Source organism: Peromyscus maniculatus, chromosome 14, assembly GCF_049852395.1.
Source record: "Peromyscus maniculatus bairdii isolate BWxNUB_F1_BW_parent chromosome 14, HU_Pman_BW_mat_3.1, whole genome shotgun sequence".
NCBI classification, from domain to species: Eukaryota; Metazoa; Chordata; class Mammalia; order Rodentia; family Cricetidae; genus Peromyscus; species Peromyscus maniculatus.
The window spans coordinates 36,424,437-36,440,979 of record NC_134865.1 but is presented as its reverse complement, the minus strand read 5'-3'; the positions used below and the strand labels follow the sequence as shown (position 1 = coordinate 36,440,979).

Below are 16,543 nucleotides of genomic sequence, written 5' to 3'. Positions count from 1 at the left end.
GCAATCATTGGAAATGTTCCTGTTTATATTAAAACATGTCAGAATATTTTATAACTCTAGATTCCAAAATGTACATGTTTTGTGTCTTGGACAGTCCAATAATTTATTGAAAAAATTAGCTATGATATCCTATTTTAGGAACAATGCAGTGATTTCTGGAACCATTTTTGCTAAGGAGAGTGAAGGATTCAGCTAGCTTCTGGAGCAGGCTCATCCAGGCTCTGGGTTTTGCTTCTGTTTTTTTCATAACTGGATTGGCCTTCTGCCGGAGGCATTCAAATCAAATTCTGAATTTGATTAGCAAATCACTGCTACAGACCTAACATTTTTATAAGAAACGCACTATGGTAGTATATAAATCGTTCGTATTCAGCATTATAAGTGGTGTTCTGCTCAGCTCAAAAACCAAAGCTAATTGCTTGAAAATTATACTTGAGAGTTAACCTTAATTTAGTAACACACTGAAAGTGTTTTAAGGCAGACTTTTACAATGATTTTTAATTCAGTCTAACGTACAAATTGTAGCAAAAATCTTAATACATTAGGTAGTTGGGTTGTCTTGGGAAGTTGAGGGATTTGAGATGCTGGGATGATTGAGGTTGAGTCTGAACTCTGCAGGCTAAAAATGTAGTGACTGCTTACTACAGCAGTAGGCTCTGTGAAGCCCAGCGTCAGGTATGAACCATGAGGAGACAGAAGCTCCTGACAGGGTTAGTGAAGAAAAAAGTAGTAATAATGACAAAGAAGGGTGTACAAACGACAAACACTGGAATACGCTGGATCCATTCCTTCATTATCTGTCATGTACATAGAATTATGTCAAGTGACACTTAAAGGCAGTGTTGTGCTTATGTTGCCAGTAGGGGCACAATACACAGGCTGCAACTCTCTCCAGGGGACAGCACAATGGGTAGATAGATGATTTTCACTTCGTGGTGTCTACTTGAGCCATTCTGTAATGGATCACTTTCATATGAGAAACCTTAGCACGCAGGATGTGCAGCAATTGTGGAGACAAGCAGGCTAGATAGGCATGCTGTTTTACAGGCTTAAAAGGAAGAGAGCCAAGATTCCAATTAACCTTCAATTAAAGTGATTCTTAGTCAATGTAGCATTTTTTAATAATAAATTAAAAACACAAAATACATTGTCTTGGAATTACAATAGAAAGATTTTAACATATCTTTTAGAAAATGAAGAGTAAAAATATTAGGCATTCATTACTCAACGTTGTCTAAAATGCAGAGTCCTAAAAGATTCCATGAGTAGTAATTTTTTAAAAAAAGGAAAAAAGAAAGAAAGAAAAAAGTATTTCTTAGGAATGTCCAAGAATGTTCAAAATATAGGAATGAAGGATGTATTTAGGCTTCATCTATTAAAGAGAAAAACAATTAAGATGATTCATAGTTAAGATTTGTCTCTAATCATATTGATCAGTGTTTGAAAAAGAAAAATCAAATTTAAGAAAACACTTTCATTTAAAAAATTACATATAAATATACAAACTTATTTATATCTGATAATATGTGGATCAAAACTTGAAGAAAAAGCTAATGGACACCAAATCATCCCATTTCTAACCTAAAGCCACCACAGAATAATCTTTCCAGACACAGGCATCCCAGAATCAGTGTGACTGGAATTCCACAGAAACGACCCAGTCATCAGATGTGAAGGATGCTTGCTGACTCTTGGTGGAGGAACATGCATTCTCCACAGGCACAAAGGAGGCTTTGACTTCTCTCTTGAAACATATGCGGGTAGAATATAAAACTGTCTATTCCAAGAGTCCTGTCCCTGTGTTCTCTATAGAATCACTATAACTCTATGGAATCTCTACAGCATCTCAGCTAACTCAAGCCAAGCAAGTGAAAGACCTGTATGACAAGAAGTTCAAGTCTTTGCAGAAAGAAATTAAAAAATGGAGTACAGATCTAAACAGAATTCTCAACAGAGAAATCTCAAATGGCTGAGAAACACTTAAAGAAATGTTCAACATCCTTAGTCATCGAGGAAATGCAAATCAAAAGGACTCTGAGATTCCATTTTACACTTGTCAGAATGGCTAACATCAAACACTGATGACAGCTTATGTTGGAGAAGATGTGGAGCAAGGGGAACACTCCACTACTTGTGGGAGTGCAAACTTGTACAGCCACTTTGGAAATCAATGTGGTGGTTTATCAGAATATTGGGAATTGATCTACCTCAAGACCTAGCACTACCTCTCTTGGACAAATAGCCAAAGGGTGTTCCATTCTACCACAAGGACACTTGCTCAACTATGTCCATAGTAACTTTATTTATAATAGCTAGAAACTGAAAACACCCTAGATGTTCATCACCCACAGAATGGATAAAGAAAATGTGGTACATTTACACAATGGAGTAATACTCAGCAGTTAAAAAAAATAACATCATGAAAATTGCAGTCAAATGGATGGAACTAGAGAAATTCACCTTGAGTAAGGTAATCCAGATCTAGAAAGACAAGCATGGTATGTACTTACTTATAAGTGGATGTGGTAGTTTGAATGTAATTGTTGTTATTGGTCCCCATAAGCTCATAGGGAGTGGCACTATAAGGAGGTGTGGCCTTGTTGGAGTAGGTGTGGCCTTGCTGAAGGAAGTTTGTCACAGTGAGGGTGGGCTTTGAGGTCTCCTATGCTTAAGCTATGCCCAATATGGACACAGACTCTTTCTCCTGCCTGTGGATCAAGATGTAGAATTCTCAGCTCCTTCTCCAGCACAATGTCTGCCTGCAGGCTGCCATGTCCCACCATGATGATAACCATCTAAACCTCTGAACCTATAAACCACCTCAATTAAATGTTTTCCTTTATAAGAGTTGCCATGGCCATGGTGTGGCTTTACAGCAATAGAAACCCTAATTAAGACAGTGGATATTATCTTGGAAGTAAAGGATAATCATGCTATAATTCACAGACCTAGAAAGGCTAAGTAACAAGGAGGGCCCAAGGAAGGGATGCATGAATCTCCCTGGGAAGGATAAATAGAATTGATATCACAGGTGGACTGGGGGTGGGTGGAGATGGGAACATGAGGGATCAGATGAGGGGAGGATGGGGGGAGAGAGTGCAAGAGGAGGCAACTAGAAGTGGGGAGAACTTCAGGGATGAGGTAGAAAACTAGTGCAATGAAAACTCCCAGGAATCTATGAGTGAACCCACCTAAGACTCCTACTAATAGGGGATACGGAGCTTGAATCAGCCTTCTCCTGTTACCAGGCAAGACTTTCAGTAGAGGAATCGGGACACCAAACCAGCCACAAAATCATTGACCTGCAATTTGTCCCGCATGCAAGATGTGCTGGGATAAAAGTGGCACAGTCCTGTGGGAGTGGCCAGCCAATGACTGGTCCAGCCTGAGACCCATGCTACCAGAAAAGCGCGTGCCAGATACTGCATGGAGAACCAGGGATCAGAGGCTGGATAGCCCAGAGACCTAGGATAGAACCAAAAATGACTGGAAAAAAAAAAGACAATGAAATGAGTCTTAATGATACTTGGTCATACTTGTACATTGAAACCTAGCATAATCATCCACCAGAGAGGTTTCATCTGATGGAAACAAATGCAAAGATTCCCAGTTAAACATTAGGAATATCTTAGGGAATCCTGAGAAAGATGGCCAGGAAGTATTGTAGGAGCCGGAGGGGTCAAGGACACCACAAGAAAACCCACAGAATTGACTAACCTGGACTGATAGGGGCTTACAGAGACTGAACCAACAATCAATGCACCTGTATGGCTCTCACCTAGGTCCTCTGTACATATGTTCTATGTTATGGCTGTGTAGCCTGGTGTTTTTGTGGGACTTCTAACAGTAGGACTGGGAGCTGTCTCTCTTCTGATTGCTCTTGGGACCCTTTTCCTCATACTGGGATTGCCTTGTGCAGCCTTAATATGAGAAGTCTTACTCCAAATTGTTATGCCTTGTTTGTTTGATATTCCTGGAAGGCCTGCCATTTTATGAAGGGAAATGGAGGAAGGGTGGATCTTGGGGAGAGGGAGGTGGGGGGGGGGAAACAGAGGAGAGAAAGCAGGGCAAGCTGTGGTCAGAATGTAATATGTGAGAGAAGAATAAATAAATAAAAATAAAATAAATTGAACTACACCCGCACACATATTACCAAGGTAATCGAGAAAGATAGCAAGAAAGAAAAACCACACAGAGTTGCATACATATGCAATCTACCTACCTCACAAAACTCCTCAGTTCTGTGGAGTTCACACAGATTTTCTGTTTTAAAAGGTGTGTGTGTGTGTGTGTGTGTGTGTGTGTGTGTGTGTGTGTGTGTTCATCCATGTGAAGGTCAAGTCAACTTTCTTGAGTCAGTTTTCTCAGTGTTATGGATATGGAAGTCTTGTCGGGCTTGGCCAGAAGGGACTGTTGTTTCTAGTCCCTCACGTTACCCAGTTCTACCTCACATCACTTCTTCCTTTTATTCCCTTTTATTGTTAATTCTACAACACAGCAAACTCTTTTTACTCTTTTAACTGATAAGAATTATCGCCGGGCAGTGGTGGCGCACGCCTTTAATCCTAGCACTCGGGAGGCAGAGCCAGGTGGATCTCTGTGAGTTCGAGGCCAGCCTGGGCTACCAAGTGAGCTCCAGGAAAGGCGCAAAGCTACGCAGAGAAACCCTGTCTCGAAAAAACCAAAACCAAAAAAAAAAAAAAAAAAAAAAAAAAAAAAAAAAAAGAATTATCATCTAAATTACTCTACTGCTCTTTAAAAAATAGCAAAAGCAGAAAGTGGGGTAAGGAGAAAGAGAGACATTGAGTAATGGTGATACAGTCTGTGCTTTGAAAAAAGGAAGTTCTTGAAATGGATGAAAGATTATGTTTCTGTTGTTCACACTCCTGTATGGCACATTTAAAAACCATTAACATGGTAATTTTACTTTCAGCATAAAAAATCAAAATTGTAGCAGTTTGATCCATATTAGCCCAATATTGGATACAAGCCAAGCACCAATCCACAGGTAAGTGGATAAACAAATTAGGATATGTTAATATACTTGGTCTAATTAGTAATTACAAATGGGCAGAATACTGACTGTGAGAGACATAGACAGATGTCAAAAGTATTATGCTTAGTGCAGTGAGGGAAGCCAGATTACCAACCAATATGTAGCATACAATTCCATTTAAATGAAATTTAAGAATGAGCAGATGAATGGGTGGTGTTAAAAGGTGGTTGTGCCTTTAGCGGGGCTGATGTTGACTGAGAAAGTGGACCAGGGCTTTGTGGAGTGGTTTACATGTTCTCCATTGAGCTCACTGTGGGTGTTGCTTACTTGAGAGCGGTGTAGGTGAATAGCACCACGAGTGCAGTTACCACAGGAAAGGTGTGTTCTAGTGAAAAACGAATGAGGTAAGCAGAGTTCAAAGAGAAGAAAGTTTTCAGAGAGAAGCGGGGACCTCAGGGGAGGGAAAATCACATGGAATTTGTTCAGAGACAGAAGCACAGAGGCTTTCAGCAGAGTGCGACAGGGCTTGTTCTTACAGCTGGCTTTTTCGTTTGGTTGGTTTTGGTTTTGGTTTTTTTTTTTTTTTTTGGTTTTTCGAGACAGGGTTTCTCTGTGTAGCTTTGCGCCTTTCCTGGAGCTCACTTGGTAGCCCAGGCTGGCCTCGAACTCACAGAGATCCGCCTGGCTCTGCCTCCCGAGTGCTGGGATTAAAGGCGTGCGCCACCAACGCCCGGCTTGGTTTTGGTTTTTTGAGACAGGATTTCTTTTCTCTGTGTAGCTCTGGCTGTCCTGGAACTCACTCTGTAGCAGAGGCTAGCCTTGACTCACAGAGATCTGCATGCCTCTGCCTCCCGAGTGCTGGGATTAAAGACGTGCACCACCAGCACCCTGGCTGCAGTTCTGTTTCGTTTTTCTATTTTATTTTATTTTATTTTATTTTATTTTATTTTATTTTATTTTATTTTATTTTATTTTTATTTTTATTTTTATTTTACACACCAACCAAAGTTCCCCTTCTTTCCCCTCCTCCCTCTATCCACCCCCCAACTCCCCATCTACTCCTCAGATAGGCTAAGGCCTCCCATGGGGAGTCAACAAAATCTGGTACATCAAGTTGAGGCAGGACCAAACCTGCATCAAGGCTGAGCAAAGTGTCCCACCATAGGGAGTGGGCTCCCAACAGCATTTTCATGCACCAGGGATAAATCCTGGTCCCACATGTACAGCTCTATTTTTTAAAATGGCTTCCTGGTTACAGAATAGAAAAATGATCAGAACAGAGATTTGAGAATAAGGAAAGGCTATTAATATTTGAATAAAAGATTAAAGTAGGTTGTCATGTGTATTTGTAGTACAGATGTGGGGAAAAAAACATGCGAGTTATTGCCTCTATCTTGAATGTCACTCACATAAGCCTTTTCCCACAAAAATTCTTGCTTGATTTCCGTCAGAAGGACTTTGGTGACTGAAGAAATGTAAAGGAGATATGACCTGCTACCGGCTCTCAAGACACAGGATGAAGCTCTGAGCTCCTAGACGACGGGGAAAGGGGACAGATTCCTCCCTGGAACATCCCCAAAGGAAGGAAGCCTACCAACATGAGCTGAAACCCACACCAGGATTGGACCTACAGAATCTCCATCTTGGTTTAAGTAGTTAATTTTTAATATTTTTTTAAATAGAAGCAGTAGAAGACTGCAAAGTAAGTTGGTGACCTTGGCTGTGAGCACTTTGTTAGGCATGTGGGAAATAAATTAAAGGTGTCTAAGGATTGAATGGATGTGATGTTCCTCCTGCTCATTCTACACATCAGACAGCAGTCCTGTAACTACCTGCTCAACTTCCATTTTCCCCTTTGCCCTTAAATGCAGTTCTGTTAAATATGACTCTTGAATTACTCTAACTCTCCATTCACAAAGATATTTCATACACTATCCCTACTATATTTTCTTAGCTAAACCATCTTTACGATGTAAGACTAATACAGAGTTGGGCTCGCCAACATGCTCTCAAAATGGGGATTGCCAACTTATACCAAGAAAAAGTGCAATATTTATTTCCTTTGAAGTCATAGCAAATAGAGAGACCAGTATCATCCAGGTACCACTATGAAATGCTTTAGTATTTTAAAGGTGTTTGTCTTCCAAAAATACTCTTTTGCTTATTCAGGAAATTATATAAAATATATAATATTTGTACGCTTTTGGAGATGGGTTAGCTAACTACACAATATGTAATAAAGTCAACTTACTACTAAGTGGTTATTCAGTGTTGATCTCCTGGTTTTTAACCAAGAATAGTAGAGTATTATATAGAATACACAGATGTCTAGGTATTGTTTCTATATTCTTACAGGTCACTGGATCATGAACAACTTCTTAGGGGAAGAATAAGTACAGTAGAATAAAATAAAACTGAAGGGAATAGTCTGATGCAACCCATATTGGGAACTTCCTGTGTATCAGGTGTTTGGGCTGTGTTCTTCACATATGTCCTTTAATTTCATGTTCATAAGAATCAGCTGCCCTCTCCTAGAGCCAAGTCTTTCTTCCCAGAGCAGTGAGGATCAGAATGATCAGGAAGAAGAAATGGGACACTAAGCTCTTGAGGCATCCCTGTCTCCTCAGAGTTCTATTTAATTTTGTCACCTTTCAATAAATTAAATGCTATTTTATAACGAATGTAGACAGGCCACTACAGGATCATTGAATGTATCAGGTCAGCTTTCACCCCTGCTCTGAGACTGTATTTTGTACTGAAAACACATAACGTAGGTGTTCCAAGAAGATGAGAGGCAGAAGGACATGTGCAAGGACCTTACCCCTTTTCACTAGGAAACTTCCAGATCTGAGCCAGCTTTTCAGCTAATGCTTTGTTGACACTGAGAGAAAATTAAAAGTGAAATTATTTTGGAATGTTAGCCTACTTAGATAAACCAGTGCTTAAAATAATGCTGCACAGAGTAACACCAGAGAGTTGCACAATTTGTAAGTCAATTCCTAGCAGCCATAGACACATACTCTCAATGTCCAGGAAATTTGAACAACCATGTTTCTTTGTGTGTTAGATATGAACATGCATTAAAATGGCATATGCTTTTATACAAGTCATCATATTCAGAAAAACAGTACCAAGGTCCTAAGGCTCTGTGGATTAACTATTCAAAATGAAGACCTGAGATTTTAGTAAGCTCTCTGCTTATGATACCTTATCTTCCCAAAAAGGTAGCTATTCCACAAACTCCAAGCCTCTGAAGCAAATCTTTCTGCAAGCTTTAAAGATGATACAAAGGCTTGAAACCACCTCTTTTTTGAGAAAAGACACCAAAAGCCAAAAAGTTAAATGATTAAGGACATAAGAGATGTATTCAGATAATCAAACATGATTCACCCTTCTGTAGACAGCTCAGAATGATATGGGAACATTTAACTTTCACTTTTTGTTTCCTACTGAAAAAGGAAAGGACTTAGCAAAGAAGTCTGGAGTGCCAGTGTGCTCCTAATCCTTAATGGTTGGTCATCCTGAAGTCACAGGCGCAGACTGGCCTTTCCTCTAGGAGGAAATTGAAGTCTGCTACCAACTTTCCCAAAATGAAAGCTCAGAGGCACAAACAGCTACAAACGCACAGCACAAATCTTCCAGGAATGCTGTCCTAACAAACAAGATAGAAACAAACACTACAGCCTGCCTCTAAACAATCCGCTGTCTATAACCAGTCTATACTCTTAGTTTCCTCTGACTCCCTCATGTGGGCATGCTCTAGGGTTTGTTTTCCTCTTTCTGCTGATCCACCCGTCACTCCCTTCCCTTTAAGTCCTTTACCACCGAAAAATTACACGTGACTGTGGTATATTTGGGAACGATCCCTAGCATGAGTTCCCACTGGCCAGTCTTTCCCTAGCACTGTGTTCTTCGAGGCCCATCAGTGTGGTCATAAAAATGAAATGACTGTTACCCCACCCCCATTCAAGAAAACGAACAGAAAATACTTAAAATGGTTCTTAGCCAGGAGCATTTTATCCCTTATTCACTAGTGGTAAATGAGTCAGATATGAGTTGGCCAGGAAAAGGGCCGCCTTACCCAGAATCTGAGCATGAAATGAGTCATCTCACTCCAAACACCAATATATCCTCCAAAATAACTGGCAAGAATTTCCTATAAAAAGAATTTGCTTTTGCTCTTTCCATCCATTTAACTCTGATTTTTTTTTTCTAATTTTTCAATTTCCTGTGTGATTACAATATTGCATTCACAACAAAGGCCCAGGGGCCTCGCCTTTATCTTTGCCTGCTGTGCCGGGGGACCATTCTGATAGCAACCCCTGGGTCAATCTCTTGCTTTCTCTCCACCCCCACCCATCCATTCTCCATCATCCCTTTCATGAAAGTCATATGCAGTTTAACTAAAACACAGGCTCTGTTTCTAGAAGATTTTTGTCTGCCCTTTTGTTGAAGGAAATAAAAAAAAACCACAGAAAATAGTTCAAGTCAAACCATTTTTTCCCCTCAAGAATGAAACAATCACAATTGGTATAATCTGTCTAAAAAAAGATAAATAGACATGAAACCAGGCTTCCACTCAGCCTGTTCATCAAGACACTGCTATTCACATTCCCTACATGCCATCAGCGGAAGATTAGAGTCACTGGGAACTGAAGCTGGGTTAATTCTTACAGATTATCAGGAGCCAAGCACATGATTTACCACAGAATAAGCAAATACGATTGTAGAGGCAGCTCCTGCCAAGGGGCTGAGATTTTTATATCGGTTGGGGTTCACAACATCTCGTATTATTGTTAATTATTCCAAGCTCTGCAATTTCATGGGCAGAATTACTTAGAATTCACTTTACCCAGGGTGGAATTCACCTCATTTTTCTGTATTAAATGGATTCTAAAGAATAGCTTTGCTCTTTTATATCCAACACTAACAGATGTTAGTTTCCTCAGTTTTATGGCCCTCAGATGACAGACAGCTAACTGGTTTTGGCCTTGGGAATAATTGCAACACCTTTGGATTATGAACTTGGTTCAGTTCTTAGCTGGGAACAGCAGGGGGCTAGTTCATAATATCAAAGATGTAAAATACGTTTTCCCCCTTTCTCCAGATACTGCAAGAAAATGTCTTCTAATTCAGTAACACACAAGTACTCTCCCCATTGATAATTTTCTCCTAAACTGGTTAGAGCAAGAGAAAACAGAGGCAGAAAGATGAAATCTCTTATTCAGTTTATCAACTGTTTAGGCCTAAACAAGATGTTAAATCCATTAAATTGGGAGTATCCAGCTAAGGTAAGAAAGCCAGAACCGCTCACATTCTCGTGTTTGGCAAGTGGAAGGCTCTGTGTAATGTTACTGATCCAGAGAGTGGAAGCTCCTTCTCAGAAGCAAGACCCAGAGCTTCTGCTGAGTCTGGAGTGACATATGCCCAGAGAGATGTGACCTTGCAGTCCTCTATGGAAAGCCCAGTAGAGCCGGTCACAGTGGACTATAAAGACATATTGAATGTAGTGTTTTCATCAGGATAAGGAAATGGGCAGGAAAATGTACAAACTGACAATGGTTTCTTAAAGGGTAAACAAGCAAGCATAACCTGAGGCTAGCATGACCCGCCCCACCCCAGTCTAGATACATATGAAGAGAAATGAGAACACTTTTCTTGTGTAATAGAGAATAAAACCAGGCTCATTTTTCCTACTCTTTCATGCACACTTGTATCTCCTTGGCAAGCATCTTCCATCTTTATCCATTTAGACTCAAGGAGACTCACGTATGTATGCAATTGCTGGCCCCTGACCAGCATCCCATGCAGCTTCACCTTCCTCTGCTCCCTTTGTTATATCAGAAATTTCAAATGATGAGAGGAAGAAAGAGAACATCTGGGAAAACAGAGATAAGGAGGGGAAGAAGTTAAGTCCCCAAGCAGCTCTTTCCACAGTGATCGGCACTAAATTACCCAACAAGGAATGATTCTTCTCACCATCTATCTCACATTCTCTCTTTCCCTGTGAGTTCTGTGCTCCAGACCTGCTTTTCCCAGGAAGAATGAAACAATTGAGTTCTCCACAGCCTATAAGCATATACTCTGCCATCCGTCGCTTTGGAGAAAACAGATGGAGGAAGTAGAAAAGACAGGTGAAGAAGAAGCAGGAAGAAAGTTCCAGAATGCCAGCAATGAGTCTGGACATTACTGAACACGTGATTCCCCCATACTGGGTCCATACCTGCCATCTTCCTGAGCAAATGGCTGTTCCACATCTACTGTCAGAGAGGCTAGTGCAGAAACGGTCTCTGACTCCTCTTGCAGTTGAGAACCAGGCAGAGTACAGCCCCTCGTAAAAGCCACCACCTTGATCGACTTCCAGTACTTGCCTAGAAAAAAAAAATCCACATGTTTTGTAGGAATTTTAGTTAGATCAATAGTAATCACAGTATGATTACAGGTTCAAGTCCTTTTGCTATTCAGTTGTAATTTGGTTTCTGAACTGCTGTGATTAAGTCCTTTTTGGGGGAATCTAAGGATGCCAAGTTGTGAAGTACTCATGTTCCGAAGCCAAGATCTCTGCCTTGCTTGGAAAGCAATAGAGCAAGGAATAATCCATGCTCTAACAGGCTTGCTCACAGACTGACAGATGTCCCTACAACTGAAAAGCAAACCCTAGGCATTGTGCCCTTTGGGAAAGCCTCAAGAGACCCAGGTAGAAGTCCTCTGGAGAAAAATGAATGAAACAGCAATGTTAAAAGTCGCTACTTGAACCAACTTGCTTTTTAAAAATGAAGTTGGAATACTGAAGAAAAAGAAAACCCGGAGATGCCAGCATGAATTGAACGGCATCTTTGCCAGAACAATCAGGTTTGTTAGTCCTGGATGTTCTTTCGTTCTCAACCCCAGGGTGTGTACTAGAACAATAATTGATTTAAAACTTTAATATATGCACTGGCTGATGTTGGAATTCGTCCATATGTCATACTGATCTTTCTTCTTTCCTCCTTTCCCTCTTTCCTTCCTTCCTTCCTTCCTTCCTTCCTTCCTTCCTTCCTTCCTTCCTTCTTTCTTTCTTTCTTTCTTTCTTTCTTTCTTTCCTTCTTTCTTCTCTTCCTTTTTGCTTTTTTGGCACATAAGAAGAATGGGAGGAAAGTGGGTTGTTTCTTGTAGAAATGTCAATTGGAGAAATATCCTAGAGCAGAGGCAAAGGTTTTATAGCCACTAAGACTCGTTTTATTGTATTTATTTATGTTTTTAATTGTTAGTTGTTGAGTGGTCTCAAAGACTATTTCTAGACTCTGACAAGTCTGTGCAGTTTCAAACTCTCTCTGTGGGCTCACCAACAAGGAAGGAATTTGGCATGCCAAGAGTATGCTTATTTTAAAACGAAGTATTGCTTGAAAGCAGAAGGCAGATCTACACTGAACAGCAAAGTAAAATCACATCCCTGGGTCCAGGTTTTAGCCATTTTTATCTTGTGTGTAACTCTTATTAGGACTTTGTCCTTTCCAGCTCTAACATATAAGAGAAGAGTCAGTCTGTCCATCCATTCTTTCACCAGCACGATCTTCAGATGTAGGTGCCCACTACCACTACCCTTACCGTCATCACAATTCTGACTATAGTCTAGGACTCTCAAAGCTTTCAAATTTTACCAGAAAATAAGTATGCCAATGAACTCCCAAACCTTTTTGAAAATTAATGCTGCACCAGATTTTACTGACTTCACGAAAGGGATGACCCTGTTGAGGAGCTCTATTAGTTGATAATATCAGTTCTGTAAGGTAAAAGCCTCAGAGATCTCAGAGAAGAGAGGAGTAGCATAACTTCTTATGGTGATGGCAACATAAGAGAAAGTTGCTAGGGGCAAAAATGATGCTTGAAAAACAAGCAAAAACCAATCAAACTAAAATGGAAGGAGGCACAATGCCAAGTGCCCCCGGCAGAGGAAACAGTATGTTGCATGGGTTCTGACAGCTCTGTGGCTCATTGAGGACCATCGACTGCTGGGCACAAGTATGACACAGGGTGAACCTGGAGTGCAGTTTGGTAGGCAGAGGCTAGTTATCATGCAGTTTTGAATCAGAGAGAGAGAGGAAAGTTTTCTTTTTAAAAGTTTGCTCTGGAGAGACCACAAAAAAACAGATTGACAGGTGATATGAGTGGAAACAGAAGACCAACTTCATATCTTGCCTAAGTAGAGGTAGAAAGGATGCCTGTCTAAAGTTGAAGAAGCTTTGGAATAAGACTGAGGAGACAGACAGGGGCTCAGGAAGGGGTATGTCTGGGCTTGTTCTTCAGCATCCCTACTGTCTTTCAACTTTGAAAGTTATTCCGATTAACAGTTCCATTCTAAGTCTTAAACTTTTCTAGATAACAATGCTGTTATTATCTCACCCAAGTCAGAATTATATACTCCACCACCAAGTAGATAGATCTGTATCAGGCCTCAGGAGGTATCATTATCAAGCATTGTTTTAGCACAGGATATCCATGAACCTAGTGCTCTACACATTTACTTGTAGACATATGGCATATTTACAGCATCCATAGGCTTGGCTTCCCTTGCCAAGCACTGCATATGTTTCCTCAAGAAGAGAAGTCTTGACCATAAAAGAAACAGATGTATTTGTATCTTCCAGATGATGAGGAAAGACAACATGAATTATAGGTAACAACTTTTAAGGGGAACGGCTAACAGTGATGGTCCTTCAAATGTTACTACATGTGTATGAGTATCAGGAAAGCCTTAAATTGGTGAAGGCTTTTTAAGATATAATTTAACATGTATAAAATATACTGCAAAGTTAAGATTAAAGTTTGACTTTTATCCAAATATATGACTTACTCATTCAGAAATAACCCAAAACTTTAAGTTCAATCTAGGCAAAGACTATCAAAACAAAGAAATAGTCAACATTAGTAATACAATGATAGGCCACTATCTGTCTTCATAAAAAAGAAAAATTTAAATGGAGGCAGGTACAACCCAGACTGTGAAATATATAGTCAGCTCAAACCTTGTAATTTATGGATTATGTTTTCACATGACATGTAGATTTTTTTCTTTTCAGAAACAGATGTGCAAAAAAAATCATATCTAATGGCTTGGCAGTGATAATATCATTAGCATATAAAAGAAATGATCCAAGATTTGTTATTGGAGTTCTTAGGGACTGCTATTCATAAAGTAAAATAGTAGTAACTTGCCACTACTAGGGTGTCTCTCCTATGGCAATAAAACTGGCAGAGAAGATGGGTTCTCCATTAAAACTGCACGAACACCATCTCTCTTCAGTCATGTCCTTTATCCTCACTCATTTTTCCACCATGTAAATTTTCCCACTTTTCAGCACTTTTTAAAAGAAAAGAACTATTTACCCTTCATCATTCTGCATTTTTGTTTTATCTGGCAAAGGGAGAGTGAAGAATGAATCTACAATAAAAGCACAAAGTAGATAGTGGAATACAGCCAGACCAGAGCGGGAGGTGCGAAGTGTAGACAGTTTTCCTGGGTCAGAGAGGATGCCAGGAAGGGTCTTACAGGGATTGTCAGGCTGGAGGCAGAACTAGATTACTCTTTTGAATGGCCAATTAGAATAAACAGGAAGCTTTTGACTTATGGAGATTTGGGATGGAAATCACCCACTGACCTTGAAGTTTCTCCTTTCAGAGCCCACTGTCAGTTTGAAACTTCTGGCCCTGCCAAAGCTCTCCTTCACCATTGTGTTAGAAACCTTGGAGCTACTCAGTCAGAGATTTATAGATTTCCCTTTCTTGCCATTTGATGAGACCCCTTCACCTTTACACACCACGTTCTCCAGGTGGAAGACTAGCACTGACTTCCAACCACATCCACACTCGGGAGTTGTGATAGGCCCAGACCCATGCAGCTTCTTCTATTTGCAAGTTCTCTATAACTTCTTTTTTTTTCTTTTCCAAGACAGGGTTTCTCTGTGTAGTTTTACGCCTTTCCTGGATCTCACTTTGTAGACCATGCAGGCCTCCAACTCACAGAGATCTGCCTGCCTCTGCCTCCTGAGTGCTGGGATTAAAGGCTTGCTTCACCACCGCCTGGCTTCTCTTCTTTAATATTTGCTAAAGTCCACTTGTTATAGATAAATGGAGAATTTTATGAATATCCAAAATATTGCATAGATATAAAAATAAAGATACTCTTAAAATTTGACATATGATTCGATTCGTGTGTTTCCATTCATTTGGCTATTTGTCCCTGTGCTTTATCCAACCTTGGTTTCAACAATTCTTGCTCATATAAACCCTCCTCTTTCTCGCTAATTAGACTCCCAGCGTTCCACCCAGGGCCTAGCCGTGGATCTCTGCATCCAGATTCCTCAGTCCTTGGATGGGGTTTCTGGCACAACTATTAGGGTGTTTGGCCATCCTATCACCATCACCAGAATAGGTCAGTTCCAGCTGTCTCTTGACCATTGTCAGCAGTCTTTTGTGGGGGTATCTTTGTGGATTTCTGCGGGCCTCTTTAGCACTTTGTTTCTTCCTTTTCTCATGTGGTTTTCATTTACCATGGTCTCCTATTCCTTGTTCTCCCTCTCTGTTCTTGATCCAGCTGGGATCTCCCGCTCTCTTTCCCTATGAACCAAAGGCTGAGGGGCCCCCAACTGGATCAGGCCCTCTGAATAGGTGAGACAGTTGATTGGCTTGATCTGTTTGGGAGGCATCTAGGCATTGGTACCAGGTCCTGGGCTCATTGCATGAGTTAGCTGTTTGAAACCTGGGACTTATGCAGGGACGCTTGGCTCAATCTGGGAGGAGGGGACTAGACCTGCCTGGACTGAGTCTACCAGGTCGATCTCAGTCCTCGGGGGAGGCTTTGCCCTGGAGGAGGTAGGAATAGGGGGTGGGCTGGGGGGAATGGGAGGGGGGCAGAAAGGGGGAGAACAAGGGAATCCGTGACTGTTATGTAGAACTGAATGGTATTGTAAAATAAAATAAAAGGAAAAAAATTTGACATATGAATTGAGTGACCGGTTAATGTTTTCATACAAATTGGAACAAGTTCACCATTAGTGGGGCAATTTTTGAAGCTAAGCAGGGCTATAATAAAAATCCTATTTCATGGCTCTAAATATTTGTTGGCGAGTAAATTATTTTTTATCTGAAAGACCAATAAAGTAGTGTTATTCAAATTCTATTTTGACAGCTAAAATTCATTTTATGAAATAAAACTTATGTAAGTCATATATATCGAAGCACAATAACCAATTTCTTTATATTGACAGTCTGAATATTAACAAATAACATGAGCAAAATGTGGTACTTCAAATGAGAAATGGTTGAATAGACTGTGTATTTGAACAGATGCTGTGGACAGTGGTGCCATGGTTACAGATGCTGTGGACAGTGGTGCCATGGTTACAGATGCTGTGGAGAATGGTGCCATGGTTACAGATGCTGTGGACAGTGGTGCCATGGTTACAGATGCTGTGGAGAATGGTGCCATGGTTACAGATGCTGTGGACAGTGGTGCCATGGTTACAGATGCTGTGGAGAATGGTGCAATGGTTTATCAAGAGTTTATAA

At 40.5% G+C, this 16,543-nt stretch overlaps 1 protein-coding gene across 3 annotated transcripts in view; it reads right to left on the bottom strand.

The window, feature by feature from the left end:
* The window catches only part of Hdac9 (histone deacetylase 9), an 844,224-nt gene that overhangs the window by 5,952 nt on the left and 821,729 nt on the right, over window positions 1–16,543 (bottom strand). For all 3 annotated transcript variants that reach the window (XM_042260715.2, XM_016002464.3, XM_076550778.1), the window contains one exon: window positions 11,220–11,367. In XM_042260715.2, the coding sequence (XP_042116649.2) occupies window positions 11,220–11,367 (148 nt within the window). The remainder of the gene's footprint in view (window positions 1–11,219; window positions 11,368–16,543) is intronic.